Genomic DNA, 17,044 nt, shown 5'->3' with positions numbered 1-17,044 from the left:
CCACTGTATAAAGTCTGTGCACATGGCAAAGATTCACAATGGGGTCCAGGTCTGATCAATCCAAGTATGAAAATGTCTCATCTCCTGACCCACTCTCATAATTTGATCCTGTTGAAACCTGGCATGGTCATCTTAGCATATGCCCGTGCCATCAGGGAAGAAAAAATCCATTGATGGAAAAAAACTGGTCATTCAGTATATTCAGGAAGGCAGCTGACCTCATCTTTTGGGGACATCATGTTTCTGAACCTAGACCCATTATCCAATAAAAGGCTCTGACCTATTTGCTTAGCTAAATCCAGGTGATGACATTTTTTGGCCAGGCAGTGTATCATAATTAGTGATAAATCCAAAGTAGGCAGAGACACTCACAGGTCTTGCAGCGGAGATAAGTCAAAGCATCAGCATTTTATGGTCATTGTTTTGATGGAGCTCAGTCCTCCTTTATGAAGATTTTTAATTAGGGATTATAAATGTATGGTGGCTGCCATATTGCTTAGTACATACTTTGCTTTGTGAACTGCTGTGCCACACAATGGTTATGGTCACTGCTCTCTAAAGCTGACTATACACTGAGTTTTTGCTCATTCATCCCTGTGTTCAGTCACGTGGACATATTTGGTCAATGTAGTTGACCTTTATATGGCCACATGGCCATATCTGGTCAATTACATTGACCAAATATGGCCCCATCTGGTCAATTACATTGACCAAATATGGCCCCATCTGGTCAATTACATTGACCAAATATGGCCCCATCTGGTCAATTACATTGACCAAATATGGCCATATAAGGTCAATTGCATTGACCAAATATGGCCATATAAAAGTCAACTACATTGACCAAATATGGCCATATAAAGGTCAACTACATTGACCAAATATGGCCATATAAGGTCAACTACATTGACCAAATATGGCCATGTGCCATATAAGGTCAATCGTATTGACCAAATATGGCCATGTTGCCATATAAGGTCATTTGTATTGACCAAATATGGCCACATTGCCATATAAGGTCAATTAAATTGACCAAATATGGCTATGTTGCCATATAAGGTCAATTATGTCACCAGCATCCCACCCCTTTGTTTATGTGCAGCTGTGGGAAGGGGAATGCCCTGGCCACAGCTGATTGGGTTTGCACTGACGTCTATCTTTGGGGTTTGGATGAGCTTGAGCTTATCCCTAGTATTTAATAAACATTTACTCACATGAATATGTTGTACAGCTACAATGGATCTATTAGGCAACTTTAGTATTTGGCTTTATGCCAGAAGCGTCACAACCTAAATGATTTATCAGTGCAGACAATATGAAAAAGAATGAGGAAACCTAATAAGAAAGGATAAGGGACTATTGACAGATTTGTGTGTCAGGTGTCAGGAATCTGCAGACACACTGCAGTAGGACTGCACATGACGTAAGCAGCCATTACAAAGACGTCAAACAAGTCAGACTGATGATAATTATAAGAAAAGGACTTTGCACACAATTAGTCAAACAGAGCAGAAATTATTGCTCGATTTCATGAAATAATACCATAATATAGTAACAAAAAAGCTGCACACCCTCCCACAAATCATAAAAGTATATTTATACAAGGATTGGGAACAGAGCACAAAAACAAAATGAAAAACTGAAAAATTAAAAAGGCGCCTTTATCTCAAAAATGTTGATAAAATATAACTTTTTAGTATCCTTATTAAAAAGTCTAAAAAAGCCAAAGAAATAGCAAAACACATTTGAGTGGGTATTCCTTTGGCTTTTTTAGCCTTTATAATATGAATAATTGGGAGGGTATTTATGGTCGAACTAAAAATAAATATTATATATTAGGTCGTATTATTACTTCCTGAAGATGCCCATAGGAAGTAATTCCGCAATGCACTGATACAAGTTCCCTCAGCCCTGTAAATATGCATTTCCTAGTGCAAATATTCTCACAGAGCCTGCCTTCTGAACTACAACTCAACTCTTTCCCCCTCTCTCACAGTGAACAGAGGAAACACCCAGAATGTAATATCATCATGGCTTGCTGGAAGCAATGCATGATGGGATACGTAGTCTTCACATCAAGCAGCAAGGAAAGGGACGCAAAGCACACTGGGAATCCAGGAAGTCGTTGAAAGTGATGGGCAGACGGAAGGCAGCACTCACTACATAAGGCCCCATTCACACCAGGGCGGGTGCGTTTCAGCACGGTTTCCGCACAAATTTTAAAAAGGGCAGTTTTGGGTGTTTTTAATTGCGTTTCACCGCTGAAACGCAATTAAAAACACCCAAAGACGAGCTTGCATTGAAATCTATATGGAATCCGTGTTGATTAGCGCAAAAAAATAGCTGAGGGAGCATTTCGGGCGGCAGGCGGTTCGGATCACGAAGAGCCGCACGATCGCATGAACGGTCCCCATAGGAATGTTTGGGATTGTTCATGTTGGTGGTTCAGCGCTGACAAATCTGCACGACCGAACCACCATGGTGTGAACGGGACCTCAGAGGGAATTTTTTTCAAGTAAGCTGTGATTGCATTATCAAACACAACTCTAATATGTATTCCTATTACAATGCTGATGTTATAACCGGAGAGGATATGCTGGGACTTCACAACTCCTTTCAAGGTTATATATTATTATGGATAATGAATAAAAACATTTTTGATACATTTTTTCATTATTCATTTTTGGTGTTGTGCTGTGTTCCCTGTCCTTTTAAATATACTGTTATACTCTATGTGAAAATATGAATGTTTATTTAGAATAAAGGGGCTGCTATAATCTCAATATTTGTACCTGTAATTACATATCCACATTTCAGGATGATTGGCAGGAGCTCAGAGAAACACAACAGAAAGCAGAAGCATGAATTTTGTGAAATTTAGCATGGATGGAGCTCCCTCGCGGCCATAGCCCCAGCCCATCCCCCTCAAGCTGACACTAAGTGCCGGGCAGCATATTTTGAATGGCTGCTTGGTGCGAGAACTGACAGTGCTGCACTAGGGGGAGGCAGAGCAGCCTCTCACCTAGAAAAGTGGGATGCGGTGACCCACTGAACACGGGCTTGCGACCCACTTTTGGGTCATGACCCACCAGTTGAGAACCAAACCCTAGATGGTGCAGCATAGCGCCATCTAGGGTCCCTAGTGCTGTGCAAATGACATCCGCCCAGCTATACGCTAAGTGGAGGTTTTATAAATAATAAAAAAAAGTGTTTTAGGACTACAGAACACCCCCTCCTTATTTTCAGAGAGGTGTTCTGTAGTCTGAAAAGAAAAAACTGATAACATTGCTAAGCAATAACAGTGCACAGAAAGTTATGATCTCACAGAATTTCTGGCAAGATCAACAGATTTTTTTCTCCCACTTATCGAACAGAACAAAACAAAACACTTCCAATGGTATTTTTAAACACACTAAAAGGGAGCAAACAGGAATAAGGTTATTGTTAGGGATTACATACACTTTAAAAGTCATATAGAATGCTTTTCTTTATTTCATTTTTAGGTGTAGGGCTAAAACAATATAAAAGTGTTTTTTTATTCATGTACAGTAAATATGAGATACATTTTCTATTTACCCACCAACGGGTGGAGGTTCATTTTCATAAGTTTACCAGGTTACTCTTAGCTATTTGTAAACAGAGCTATCTTGCTATACATTGCCATGCCTTAGAAGGGGTGGGGGAAAGTTGCCTTTCTCCAGTCACACAGAGTAGTAACAGTCATAGCTTTGTGGTCACATGATCGCATAGACAAATGATATTAAAAAATTATGATATTGCAATTAATTAGAAATGTATTAGAAAATGAATGCGGGGCCACGGTAAGCAATGGAGAGGCAACATTTAAAATGTGGTTTATAGTTTAGTTTAACCTTTCCTTATTTCAGTTACAAAAAAAACCATGACCTAAATCATATCTAAATCTGAAAAAAAAAATGTAATATACTGCAGCCTGATGAGAGGTAGTGGCTGCATTTGTTTTCCTTTTTTTCCCCTTTATATATACCTGGCAATCCTGCAAATAACACACTTCCTGTCTCTTCATGTCTACGCTTTTGACTCAACTGTATCTATGGGGGCAGCTATGGCTGTCACAGAGACTGGCCTTTAAACATGTCTGCCTTTGTTCATATAGTGAATTGATTGGTCTAGAATTTAAACACAATAAAGTTCTTTGTGCGCTCTTTTAAAAAGGTCACAGGACATTGCATTTCTGCCAAGATTAACAGGTATTTTCTGTACTTGCTGAAAAGGTTCTTACCCTGAAAAAAAAAAGAAAACTAATCCACATCTAAGGACTTCTAACCCGAAATTTTTTTTTCTAGGTTTAGATGTGCTTGAGAAAAAAATGGAATTGAATCAAATCCATTACAGTTTGTCTTTAATAGGAGTTTATTTTCTATATGAAACGGCAAGATCAAAACTAACTAACCTGTGCAGCTCCTCCGTCTTCTCCTCGGAAGGACCCCGGGATAGCAAAATATACCGTAAGATGGCAGCCAGGTGACGAAACTGGTGAGCATCACTCTGTGCGAGATAAATTGTAAGGAAAAGATCATCAATAGTAAAAGGAAAATACCTGAAAATACCAGTTATTCACTGCAATAAGAACAAAATCATACACATGGTGAAATGGTCACAAGGTATTATATGGAGTGTGTGTGTGTGTGTGTCACAGCATAGCAGGAAATCCACCTGGTGAAAACCTGGTCCCTTGCCTACAACGCCCTACCTGTTGGATGTAACTAATATACAGTATATATAATTTTTTATTAGGTATAAAATTTGGATACATTAATTTTTTTCCCCTTGGTTTTTCCATTAGGAATAATTGGCGAATAATTCTAAAAAAAATATTTTTCCTGTAACTTTTACCAAGGCAACATTTATGTAATTTGTGCAGCCACAGATATTAACCCCCAAAATATAACCGACAAAGCCTGCTGATTAATGGGAGATCCCATAAGTGCAATTTTCCTGTATTGTAGCAGAATGGTAGAGCGTTCTGAGTTTTACATGGAGAGCTTTATTTCCTTATTTATAAGCATTATATTGTTTAAGTTAGGAGCAATGAGGTGCATACAATGGGGTGCATACAATACCAGGTCTGGTTGGTGTACAATACAGTAAACATGCAATCGAGAGATGGTTAGGGATCGTGTTCCATAATCTTTGCCAATAAACTGTATGCCAGATTGTCATGTTAGAAAGCATCAACACAATTAATCTCCCTGGCTACTACAAGGTGTGACGGTACAACTTGAAGTGTGATGTTGCAATATTGGAGATCACTTTCATGTATATTGGACTTAAATTGTGTTTACGCTGCTAAAAAATGTGTTTTCAGAACGTATGTTTGATTTTTTTTTTTAACAGTCAATGGGGTCAATTTAACTCCATTCATTCCAAAATCAAATGATAAAATCAAACAAAATTTCGAATGACATTGATCAAGGCTCTGATGGCATTATCGAATGTTCTCCCAAGATTTTTTCTATTAAAGTTTATTCCAAAATCTACCAGTGTATAGCCAGGTGTGGAAAAGAAAGTCAGCATACTCATGGGTTTGGGGTTATGCAGTATGTTAGGTAAGGGGATGGGAGGAGGAAAGGACAAGGGGGAAGGGAGAGAATGGGATCTGGGTGTCGGGGAATGGCAGAGGGGATGTTAAGGTATCTGAGGAAAAAGGGGGAAATAGCATGGAGAGGGCAAAGGTGGGGGGAAGGAAAAATACAGAAAAAAAAACAAAAAGGAAGAAAAAAAAGAAGAGAAAAATGGTATTTATTACACTTGTAACATATGCACAGATTGTTAGCACAACTGAATCAGCTCTGTCCTGGTCTCTATACTGACAGGAAGTGCCATGTAAATCACATGTGTGACATTAAGGATGCACTGAAATAACATTTTTAGACCGAAACTAACAAATTTGTCAGGCCGAAACCAAAAATGACTTTTTCCAACGTTTTTTTAAATTTATTTTTTACTTTACTGTTAGGGACTTTTAAAATAGAAAAAAAAACATTGAAGAAACAGAGTCCTCAGTCTCTTTTTCTGCAGCCCAAGCACTCAATGAATAGGAAGCTCTCAGTACAGAGGCCTCCTGTTCATTCATAATCTGGACATAGTAAATATTTACTATCAACCCAGCCATGAATGGACAGGAAGCCTCTGTACTGAGCTGCTTCCTGTTCATTCATAAAGTGAGCAGATATAAATATTTACTATGTCCCCATTCATAAACATTTCCTGTTCATTCATAAGTAGTGACATAGTAAGCTTACTATGGCCTCAGTTATTTACAAACACTCATCGATCAGCAATGAACGCTGAGTGCTTGTGCTCCACTTTCAATCCTGAGTGCTTCGCCAATCACAGGAGCCCAGCTCTCCCGCATTGCCCCGCTTGGCATCCTAACGGCTCTCGCCTCCTCGCTGGGCGCCGGCAGCAATTATCTTCCGTTTCGAACTTCCTGGTTGTGGTGGAGGCGATTGAGGGCAGAGTAGCCATAGGCTCCTTCTGCCATCAATCAACCTGTTGGGCGTAGAGGAGGGATGTGGCCTGCCGCAGTGCTGTGTGTGTTTATGGGGACACACAGCCACTTGCCGGCACAGCTTGGCACAAGCAGGCAGGGTGCATTCATAGCTCAACTTTAGCTGATGGAGGCACTCGCGCAGGGGACGGGAGGAGAGCGTTGCGGGGAGCCACTAGAGAAGGAGGAATTCAACATTAAAAAAAAAAAACACACCACACGATTTCTAAAAAATTAAACATGAAGCTTTAATATGACTTTAAAGCTGGCCGTACACTATGCAAATTTTGTCTGGTTCTTGAATTCGATTAATTCACACAGTGGGTGCCACTGTTGGCACCCTTGCGGCCGACATCCCTCCATCAGCTGATTGAAGAAGCTGGTGGGGAAAACTTCGAACCAACAGAACCAGCAGCCAATGAGCTGCTGGCTCTGTTCAGATATTCCGACAGCAGCTAGTGGCCGTTATCAGAATACAATGCAAACAGCGGGAGATTCCTTGATAAACACTCATAAGCACTGATGGAGGGATCTCTTAGATCTTAAATTGTTCAGCCCATGGGCTGAACGATGAAAATATTACAGGAAGACTTCAGTGGCCTCTGGCCATGAAATTAAACCTTTCCTGCATAAAACCAGTATCAAAGAAAACGGTGCAAACATATTTACCTTTTTTCAAAATGTGTTTCTCTACAGCACGTGTCAAACTCAAGCCCCAGGGGCCGAATCCGGCCCACAAGGCCATTTCCTAGACTTCTACCGCATTTCCTAGACAATTCACCGCACATGTGCAGCTTAGTGTACAATCTCAGCATGCCATGGGTACCGGGACAAAATAACCATCATGTGCAAGCACACATTTACGTCATCAAGGGCGAGCCAATTAGGATGAAAATTCCGGACCCGGAGTAAGACGGGAACAACAAAAAAAATGTCGGTGGCGGTGACAGAACGCCGAGGAAGAGTATGGACAATCGCTGGTGGAGGGCACTTTGGCAGGCGCGTGTGCCATAATGTATCAATATGCTTTGCGTACCTGCACATTACAGCAAGAGCCCAGAGGGCCCCTCATGCATTTGTCTCTCCTTTAAAAGGAGAACTATGGGGTTAGGGCTTTTTCCCACAGTTCTCCTAACGGTAACGGGAGGACACAAACTAGCGTCCTCCCGTCACCCAAAGCTCAGTATATCGCGAGCTACAGCTTGCGGTATACTGAGACGCCGCAGCCGGGACACATCCTGACATTACTGTTGAGATCCACCCAGCTGCGTGATTGACAGCTGGCTCTGCCTATCTAGAGACAGAGCCAGCTGTACCAGCCCCCTCCCCCCGTCCGTTCCGCCAGTCAGCGGACCCTAATCAGACAGGGGAGGGGGGAATCCCTGCAGAGAGCCTTGAGTGACAGTCACAACTCTCTGCCGGAACAGGATCGAGAAGTGAGCGAGCGACGGTATGTGTTCGGTCACTTCCCAATCTATTGAGCCGACTTGTGACAGTTTCATTGTCATAGGTCGGCTAGAACTATGAGGTTGAGTGATTTTCACTCACCTCATAGTTCTCCTTTAATGTACTGACCATTATAAATGACATCAGTCTATTCTCATAGTAAATTCCATGCTACGTGTACAAGACAAACCCCCTTCCTTTCCCCATTGTTTATCATCTATCTCTTGGAGTGGAGAGGGCTCTGCATTCTGTAGATTGTACGGAGCTTCATCCTTCAGTGTAATCAGTTTTTACATCACACTAACATTATATAACAATACACAATGAACATGAAAGCAGTACATTCACTTCCAATTTCCTGCAGGGTGCTTTGCGTCATTATGGATTTTTCCCTCACTGTGTACATGTGTATTTAGCATCACAAGGAAGTTAAGATAATAGAAAATGAATGCGAAACGTTGCCTCCAACTAACCCCATCCCTCAACCGGGAAATTTAAGATGAACTCCAGGCTGATATTAAAGTTACAAATGAAGCTTTGCACTCATTAATACATCACACATTTTCTTTTCAAATGCAGACAGTGTCAGTACAATTATTTGACCCGGTATCACCCTCGTTCAGCCCCCTGTACAGCAGAGCTGGGGGAGAGATAAAAGCAAGACATTGATAACAAGGAACATGCCAATAGGAGAAGAAAGCAGAGAGATAAGCACATTAGTCTGCTGCTACTCCTTTCACTGTCCAGTCAATGACTGAGGTGAGGGACAAAATTCGCAAGCATTACTCATCTGCAGCAGACAAAACTCAGGCCTTTGTGCTGTGAGGTGGAGCTGTGTAAATCTCACTTGATGAACAGCAGTACAAATCCTTTAGCAGGTAAACAGCTCCCATATATGTACAGCCATGGACATAATTTGTTGATACCCTACCACAAATAAAGAAACCCTCAATTTATTCTGAAATAACTTGAATCTAATAAAAGTAATTGGCTTCCATGGTTTATTCCATATTTCAAAAACCCGACTTTGCTTTCGATTCAACAAAATATTAATAAAAACATATCCATGAAAAAAAATGATGGGACCCTTGACCCAAAAGTCTTGAGGCAATCACTGCAAACAAGTGATTTACGTAGCTCTCAATGGGACCTTTGCACATGCCAACAGGAAATATGGCCCTTTCTTCTTGAGAAAACTGCACCAGCTGTCCCAGGTTTGAAGGGTGCCTTCTTCACACTGAATGTGTCAAATCCTATTGAACATGTAGATGTTCAATAGGATTTGCATCAGGGCTCATAGAAGGACACTTCAGAATAGTCCAAAGTTTTGTTCTTAAAAATAAATCAAGGCATCTGGACTTATTTTTCTTGAAGACGTTTTGCTGGTCATCCAACTAGCTTTCTCAATTAAAAAAAAATTGATCTCCATTTTTGAATTGAGAAAGCTAGTTGGATGACCAGCGGAATGTCTCCAAAAAAACTACAGCAAGTCCAGTTGCCTTGATTTATTTTATACAGATATACCATGACTTGGATGAATGAGAACCTTCACCGACCTTTTAGCTGTGCGTTTTGGATCATTACCCTGTTGAAGGACCCATGATCTGAGACTGGGAGACTGAGACAAAGCTTTCCAACACTGGGCTGTAGGTTTTGCCCTAGAACCACTTGATAGTCTTAAGATTTAATTGTGTCCTGCTCGTATTCAAGGCACTCCATGCCAGATGCAGCAAAGCTGCCCAAAACATAACCAAACCTCCTCCATGTTTCACAGTAGGTAGGAAGTTTTTTTCTTTGAAATATTTTTTTGTCATCTGTGAACAGAGCTGATGTGACTTGCCAAAAAGCTCCTGTTATGTCTCATCAGTCCAAAGGACTTATCAATATGCATTGTAGCAGATTCCATTCTGCCCGTTTTATGTTTTTCATTCAACAGTGGAGTCCTCCTGGGTCTTCTTCCTTTGAGCCTTTCTGTCACTCAAAAAAGAAATGGAATGTGTGATCAGACACGAGTTCAATTTGTATCTCTCTGGAAGTTTTCCTTGTCTATTTGACTACCATCCCCGCTATTCTTGTGTTCAATCTGAAATGGACTTTCCTCTTGTGGCCATGTCCATGGAGATTGGCTACACCCCCAGGAACCTTCAACTTCTTAATAATATTTGCAACTGTAGTCACAGGAAATCAAGCTACTTGGAGATTGTCCTAAAGCCATTAACTTTGACATGCTTGTCTGTAATTTTATTTCTGATCTCAGACAACTCTCTCCTTTGCTTTCTCTGGTCCATGTTCAGTGTGGTGCACGCGATGATACCAAACAGCAGAGTGACTACTTTGCTCCATTTAAACAGCCTGACTTACTGATTACAAGATTGAAGATATGTGTGATACTAGAGAATACAGCTACTTTGAAACATCACCAATGATCCAATTATTCATAATCTTTTCCAGGGGTACCAACAAATGTGTCCTTTCCATTTTAGAATATCTTCTGTAGAGTAAGCAATCATTAATGTATTTTCACACTTTCTTTGCTTCAGTCTATGACATACCACCCTTTCACTCACCCTTCAAACAGACCAGAAATCTGAAAAAGACATAACCGCGCTCTGGAACGAGTGTGGGGTAAAACTAGGTCTCTACAAGGCGTCACACTATATAAAGCTGCTCTCCTAAAATATAATTCCTCCCTCCGTGCTGTCAAACTGACTTATTTTGTCACTCTCATTAACACACTCTCATCCAAACCTCGTCAACTCTTTTCTACTTTTAACTCACTAATGACTTACTAACTGCTAAAAACAATGGCCACTACTCCTTACTCTTGCTATTAGACCTTGCTGATGCTTTTGGCACAGTTGACCACCAGCTGCTCCTCAAAAAACTCCACTCACTTGGCCTACAAGACTCTACTCTCTCATGGTTCTACTCTTACCTATCTAAGCGCTCCTTTAGTGTCACCTACAAATCTAACTCCTCTCCTTCTCTTCCCCTTTCTAATGGGGTCCCCCAAGGTTCTGTCCTTGGACCCCTTCTCTTCTCTATCTACACCTCCTCCCTTGGTCAGTTCATCACCTCACATGGCTTCCAATACCATCTCTATGCCGATGACACACAAATATATATTTCCACTCCACAACTCTCCCCCTTAGTGTCCATGTGTATCACTAATATACTAACTGACATATCAGTATATATCATATTATATAATCACTATTGTTTCCATGACCAATATATTTGTCCACGTGTGCATTTCACCTGTGTGTTTAGTTAAGTTCAGCTTCAATCTGCCAATTAATAAGTTTTATCAGCAACTCCTCCCCTCATTAGCAAAAATCTGAGCGGATGTCTAAAGACGCCCGCTCAGATCTAGAGAGTTTTTTTACTACAGCCGGCCCGGAGGTAGTTAAGAGACATTGTCAGTTTAAGCCCACTTATTATATGGATGAAGATTGTAAGCAAAATATTAGGCATCTTACCTCGCTGTGGACATTCCAGCTGTCCAGCGTCACATTAAAAAGAGCCTTTAGAGCCTCTATGGTGCAGTCCGTCTCTTGCACAGCCAGCTGTGGGCTGCCAACCTTAACAGCAGCCTGGTACTTCCCCACCCAGTGAATACTCAGAATGCTCTCTAGGGTGTTTGTCAGCAGCAGGAATCCTTGCAGTTCCTTTTTCAGCTGAGACCTGATCTCCGTGTGCAGCAGGGTTAAGAGAAAGAGCAGTCTCAGATCAAAGCAGCGAATGTCATTGACAGTACGCCCACCCGTGCATATCTTCAAGAGGTGGCAAAGCCCAGCAGCCATGTTCAGTTCCAGGCTCAGCTTCTGCGCCTCGGGACTGTTAAACACAATATTACACAAGCACTTCAGTGACTCCACAGTAACTGGAAAGCTTGCAGAGTCACCCAGAGATTTCAGTTGAAGATCCAGTTTTGCTAATTTCATGAGGATCTTCATGTTCTCTCTTGTGATCACCGGCGCCAACACCTTTTTATCCCTGGAGAGGATTCGGAGAGCCTCCAAACAGACAATCTGACAGGAAGTACTTGTTCCTTTCTCCAGTACTTGAAACAGAACATTACACAGTTTCTGTAGAAGAAAACAAAAAGAAAATCAACATAATAAAGTGGCAGTCTGGCATCACCCCTTCCTGTTAGCCAAGTCACACTACTGGCCCATTACCGCAATCTGCCAATAGTGAGATTTTCAACCCATCAGTGCCTGTGTTCCGGTCCAGTGCAATCTGATAAAATGCTTCAGATCGCACTGCAGGCTGGGGGTGTGGCTGCGGTGCCATTGACTTCAATGCACCGCCACACCCCGTCCTACCCCTGAATGCAGGAAGCTGGCCGTGATGCGCTCCAGTGCACCCCAGCAGTGAATCGTGCTGGAACGCACCAGAGCTGCTGTGAACCGGCCCTCAAAGCATGATGCATTTTTTGTCTCAGAACATCAGTTCATGCAGCTCTCCCATCTTTGTTAAGGTGGACGTCAAAATGTGAAGATTTGCCATGTTATAGGGAACATTTAGGAAATCGTGCCTAAGAAGTACTGAAAAGTGTACCGGGTACTTTTTGCAATGTTTAACATTAACAAGGGAACAGGTAAAGTATTAACAACTTTTCTACAGCAATGGAAGTATGGAGCCTTGAAAGATGCAAACAATTCTTATAGGTGTTCCAGGTCCCTTGTTGACTACTTACAAACCCTCAATCTGTAAAACAGCAGTGTTGGAATGAACTGCGTTTCTACACGTTCTGAAGCAATATTTGGCTGGACCCGATCAGATGCCCAATGCTAGTCTATGTGCAGCCGGGTTTAAAACACGGGAGTCCATTTATACACAGATTTCCGTGCATGGATCCCCTCACGATCAGGGGCCAGGGCCGATTTTACTCTCGCTGCTGCCCCCGAGGCCAGGTTCCTCAATGCGCCCCCCTACCCGGGAGCCCCCCCCCCCATGGAGAATGGCAGACCTGCAGGCTGCATACAAGTGATCTTGGCGACATCGCAAGATCACTTGTACAAAACAAGCGGTGGCTTCCCCACTGTACATTTAGCTCTGCTTTCCCAAAGCAGGGCTAAATGTAGAAAACAACTACCCGCCCGGAACCCAGAACTTCACGTCCCGGGCATCGGGAGATAGGAATTCCACACCCCTGCTGCCCCTATACTCCCTGTTGCCCCGAGGCCAGGCCTTGGTTGGCCTTGTGGGAAATCCGGCCCTGGATGGGGCCTTAGTATATTGCTCTCATAATAATTAGTACAAAACTGCAGTTAACAAAGGGTGACAGAAAGACCACAATAACCCTTAAAAGTGTAGGTATTTACTTAAGAAATGGCAAAAAAGCCAATGTTTCAGTAAGTACAGTTTCACACAACATCGAATTGTGCTTGGAAACTGGAGGAAACTGACAAGAACTAGTCAGGCAGAACCAAATTCACACCAGAAACAGAAGACAACCTTTTGAGCATTAATACGAGTGTGCCTGGCTGTAAAACCTGTTCATTTGTTCATAGATATATACAGTATGTAGCTCTGTATTCAGTAATACATCATTACATTTATTTTTTACATGCAAGCAGTACCTTAATATGTCCCTGTACAGCAGCACTGGAATGTGAAAGGCAATTAGTTAATGTGCTGACAAAAAGCATGTTGATGGGAAGAGAGAGCAAAGTGACAGAGAGATGAGCTCATCACTGTGCTGCTTCTCCTTTCATTGTCCATTCACAGAGAATTCCCAAACAGTCCTTTTTTTCCTGTCATTAGAGGTCCTCAGTCTGATTGCTAGCATCATTCAACCCACATACTCTGAGCCCATGTAGACCTAGGCTCGGAGAAAGTGTCTTGAATGATGTTGGCTATCAGATTGAGGATGTCTAGCTTAAAAAAAAAAAAATACCGTTTGGGGGGGCGGATCTGTGGATTAAAGAAGAATTTTGCAGCAAAAGCTAGTTCTGTAATTTTATATCTTTCAATAGGCTTTTTTTTGCCTTTTGTGTGCTACAATTACATTAGCCATACTTGCCTTTCTTTTCTCTTCATCAGTCGGGTCAAACTGGAACAAAGATCGATTCTATCAAGAAAAAAAGAAAAACAGACGCCCTGTTAGCAAAACTAAAGAAAAGCTGAAGTGCATAACGTTCTATAAATCCTAAGAAAACGAAGCGTCCTGTTCTCGACAGTCACCTAAAAGGAGCAGATGGGGCCAGCCGGTCACCCTGCACTGCCTTTCTATAGTAGCTTACCTGTAGTGTGTGGGTGGTCTGTGAGTCTATACTGATCAGACATGTTCTCATATTCTACCATGCCACCCAAGAGCTGAAGTAGTACTAAACTAAACCCTCCTCTTTTTCAAATTAAAAGGATTCATATCCAACACGGAAATGTGCACATTATTTATTTAAAATATGTCCCCAATCACAATATGTTGTAATAAAAGTCACTGGTCCCTACTCGCTTAGCAATGCTTCCCTGAACTTCCAGTCACATGACCACTCACAAAATAGATTTAGAGCAGCCTTTCTCAACCAGAGTGTGGCACACTGGTGTATCTTCTGGCCTCATCGGGGGTGCCTCAAAAATTTGTGGTAGTGGGACTGTGATATGAATGGTGAACGAAGACTGGTGTAAAGGGGGCACTTTGATGTGGGGGGGACACTTTGATATGAAAGAGGGGCTTCTGATGTGAATGTGGGTGACTCTGATGTGAAGGGGGGATTTTGATTTGAAGGGGGCACTTCAATGTGAAGGGGAAGCCCACATTTTTGTGTGTGGTATCTTTTAAAACCTATGACATTTTTGACCTGGGTGCCCAGAACAGCCATCCCCACTGGAAAATGTCCACTCTTCCGGTGACAACTATATTTTTAGATTTCCAATCAGTTTCTGCCACTTGTATCACAGTTCTTCATAAACAAATACAAACTATTGCTGTGATTTACTGGTTTCAGTTAGGGCTTGTTCACACCAAATCCGGACCAGATCTGGATGAGTTTCTGCATTTGCAGTGCAGTGCGTTTTGACACGTTCCGGTCCTTTTTTTTTTTTAAGCCTAAAATGGGCTTTCAGGTGTGATCCAGTGCATTCCAGAGCGCTTGCATATGTTTTGGCATGTTCCAAAGCAGAAAAAAAATAGCGACTCCTGCAGGTTTTCCACATGCACTGGAACTGAACGCTGTGGTGTGAACTGGAGCCCAAAATACCATTGGAATACATTGGATGCATTTTTGAACAAGTCCTCCTTGGCGGTAATCCCGAGGGTGGCTCTGGGTTAATTTTCAGTACCATAAGCGGTAACCCCGAGCCACACTTGGGATTACAGCATAGTGTTACTTACTTGTCCCGCGAGCCGTGCTGTGTCCTCCGGTTGATGCCGGCATCCGTCTTCCGTCCCTTGCGAGCGTCCGCGTCGCAAGGGGGCAGAACCGGCAGGAATTTTAACAGTAAAGTTAACGAGGTAAAAAAACCAGAAAAACTAAATTAAATCAGACCGCCAGGGAGGTTAAGCATTACGTTTAGGGATTTGACTTCACATCTTACAAAGCCCTGTATGGCAGCACACAGACATGGAGAGTGGTGGGACTTAATTAAGTGCGCTGCATGCATATCTGCTGACAAGAAACATGGCGACAGTAGGAAAGACCAGAGAGATGACCATTTCAGCCTGATGATGCTTCTTTACTGTCCAGTCAGAGGCTGAGGTGGTTGAACATGACCTAACTAAGGAAGCTAGTGTGTTTAGCTGCTTGTCCAGAGTTCAGATTTAAGATTGAATATTCAATTCCTGCTATGACTGGTTCTCTTTAGACCAAATAATACAATATTAAGCCGCTACTATCTCTGTAACGTGGATCCTCTAATTCTGCCAATTTTGTTGTTTATTGCAGTGCACCCAAATAAAACCCTTTATCAAACAGCAACACTCTGTATACGTATATGGAGAAACAGAACCTAAGAGGAGAAAGTCTGAGGTCTGCCCATATGCCTCACGCAGAGCCTCACAGCTTGGCCAAGGCTTGCAAAGATCACAATGTACGTCACTAAGCACAGATCAAACACTTCCTGTATGCAAAGCACCATTGACGTGCCTTTCTAATGATTTCCCTGAAGATGAAGTTTATATAGGCAACCAAACATTGTGCGGGTCATGTTTTCCAGTAAACAATACCAGTACACGTACAGTATATGCCCTGATGGTGTCATGTTAAGACACTCACAGCTCAGTGTAAAACTAAACAGATTCTTTGTCTAAATTGATCAACTTTGACATCTTTAAAAAGGTAGTAAAAGGGGGTTCTACATAGATGATAATGTGACTGCCATATAAATACATATTTTTATAACTTACAGGCAGCAGGTGGTTATAAGCAGAACGGGGATCTTTCTCCGAGTGCAGGAGAAATCAGGTTGCACGCACTGTAGAATGACTGAGAAGAATGTATGCAGGTAGTGCTGGGCTTTCTTATTATTAGAGTTTGCACAGATACAGTGACGCCATAATCATTGGCTGGAAAGGTGGAATGATGTTATAAGCAGAGATCATGGATATCAAACACCTGAAGGTAAAATGGAGTTGTATACAGACATTTTACAGCTGCTATCTAGGGATTACTAAAGAGCTGATATGGGCATGGCTCTAAGGGTCCCCACACACCTTACGATTATCGTACGAGAATCGCGGGAAATCCCGAGATCGTAAGGTGTGTGGAAGCCGTACGACCTCTACTACTGTACGGTCGCACGACTTTAAACTTACGGACATGTTCGAAAACCCGCCGAGCATCGTACGATGTTCGGCGGGTTTGTGGCATATCCGTACGATAACAGCCGCACGGGCCGGTGTGCGCAAGCGCACACTGCCCGTTCGGCATTGCCTCAGGGGGCGTGGCTTGCGATCATTGCAAGTACGATCTGCCTATGCAACATAGGCAGATCGTACGTTTTTTTAAGTACCTTACAACCATCGCAAGACAGAAGTCTTGCGATGGTTGTAAGGTGTGTGCCCAGCCTAAGCCAGGCCTGGACGAATCCCAGGTGCCAGTGCTCCTTAACAATTTAATG

General features: G+C 42.3%; 1 protein-coding gene across 1 annotated transcript in view; it reads right to left on the bottom strand.

Annotated features, from left to right (window-relative positions):
- Positions 1 to 17,044, bottom strand: part of RIC8B (RIC8 guanine nucleotide exchange factor B) — a 43,006-nt gene that overhangs the window by 19,003 nt on the left and 6,959 nt on the right. Inside the window, exons 2-4 of the mRNA XM_018557798.1 lie at positions 14,010 to 14,057; positions 11,458 to 12,066; positions 4,433 to 4,527 (exon numbers count right to left, since the gene is read on the bottom strand). Of these exons, the coding sequence (XP_018413300.1) occupies positions 4,433 to 4,527; positions 11,458 to 12,066; positions 14,010 to 14,057 (752 nt within the window). The remainder of the gene's footprint in view (positions 1 to 4,432; positions 4,528 to 11,457; positions 12,067 to 14,009; positions 14,058 to 17,044) is intronic.

The sequence above is a fragment of the Nanorana parkeri genome, unplaced genomic scaffold (assembly GCF_000935625.1).
Source record: "Nanorana parkeri isolate BGI_ZX_2015 unplaced genomic scaffold, ASM93562v1 scaffold14, whole genome shotgun sequence".
In the NCBI taxonomy this organism is placed as follows: Eukaryota; Metazoa; Chordata; class Amphibia; order Anura; family Dicroglossidae; genus Nanorana; species Nanorana parkeri.
The sequence above is the reverse complement of the archived record's forward strand: the minus strand, read 5'-3'. Positions and strand labels throughout refer to the sequence as shown.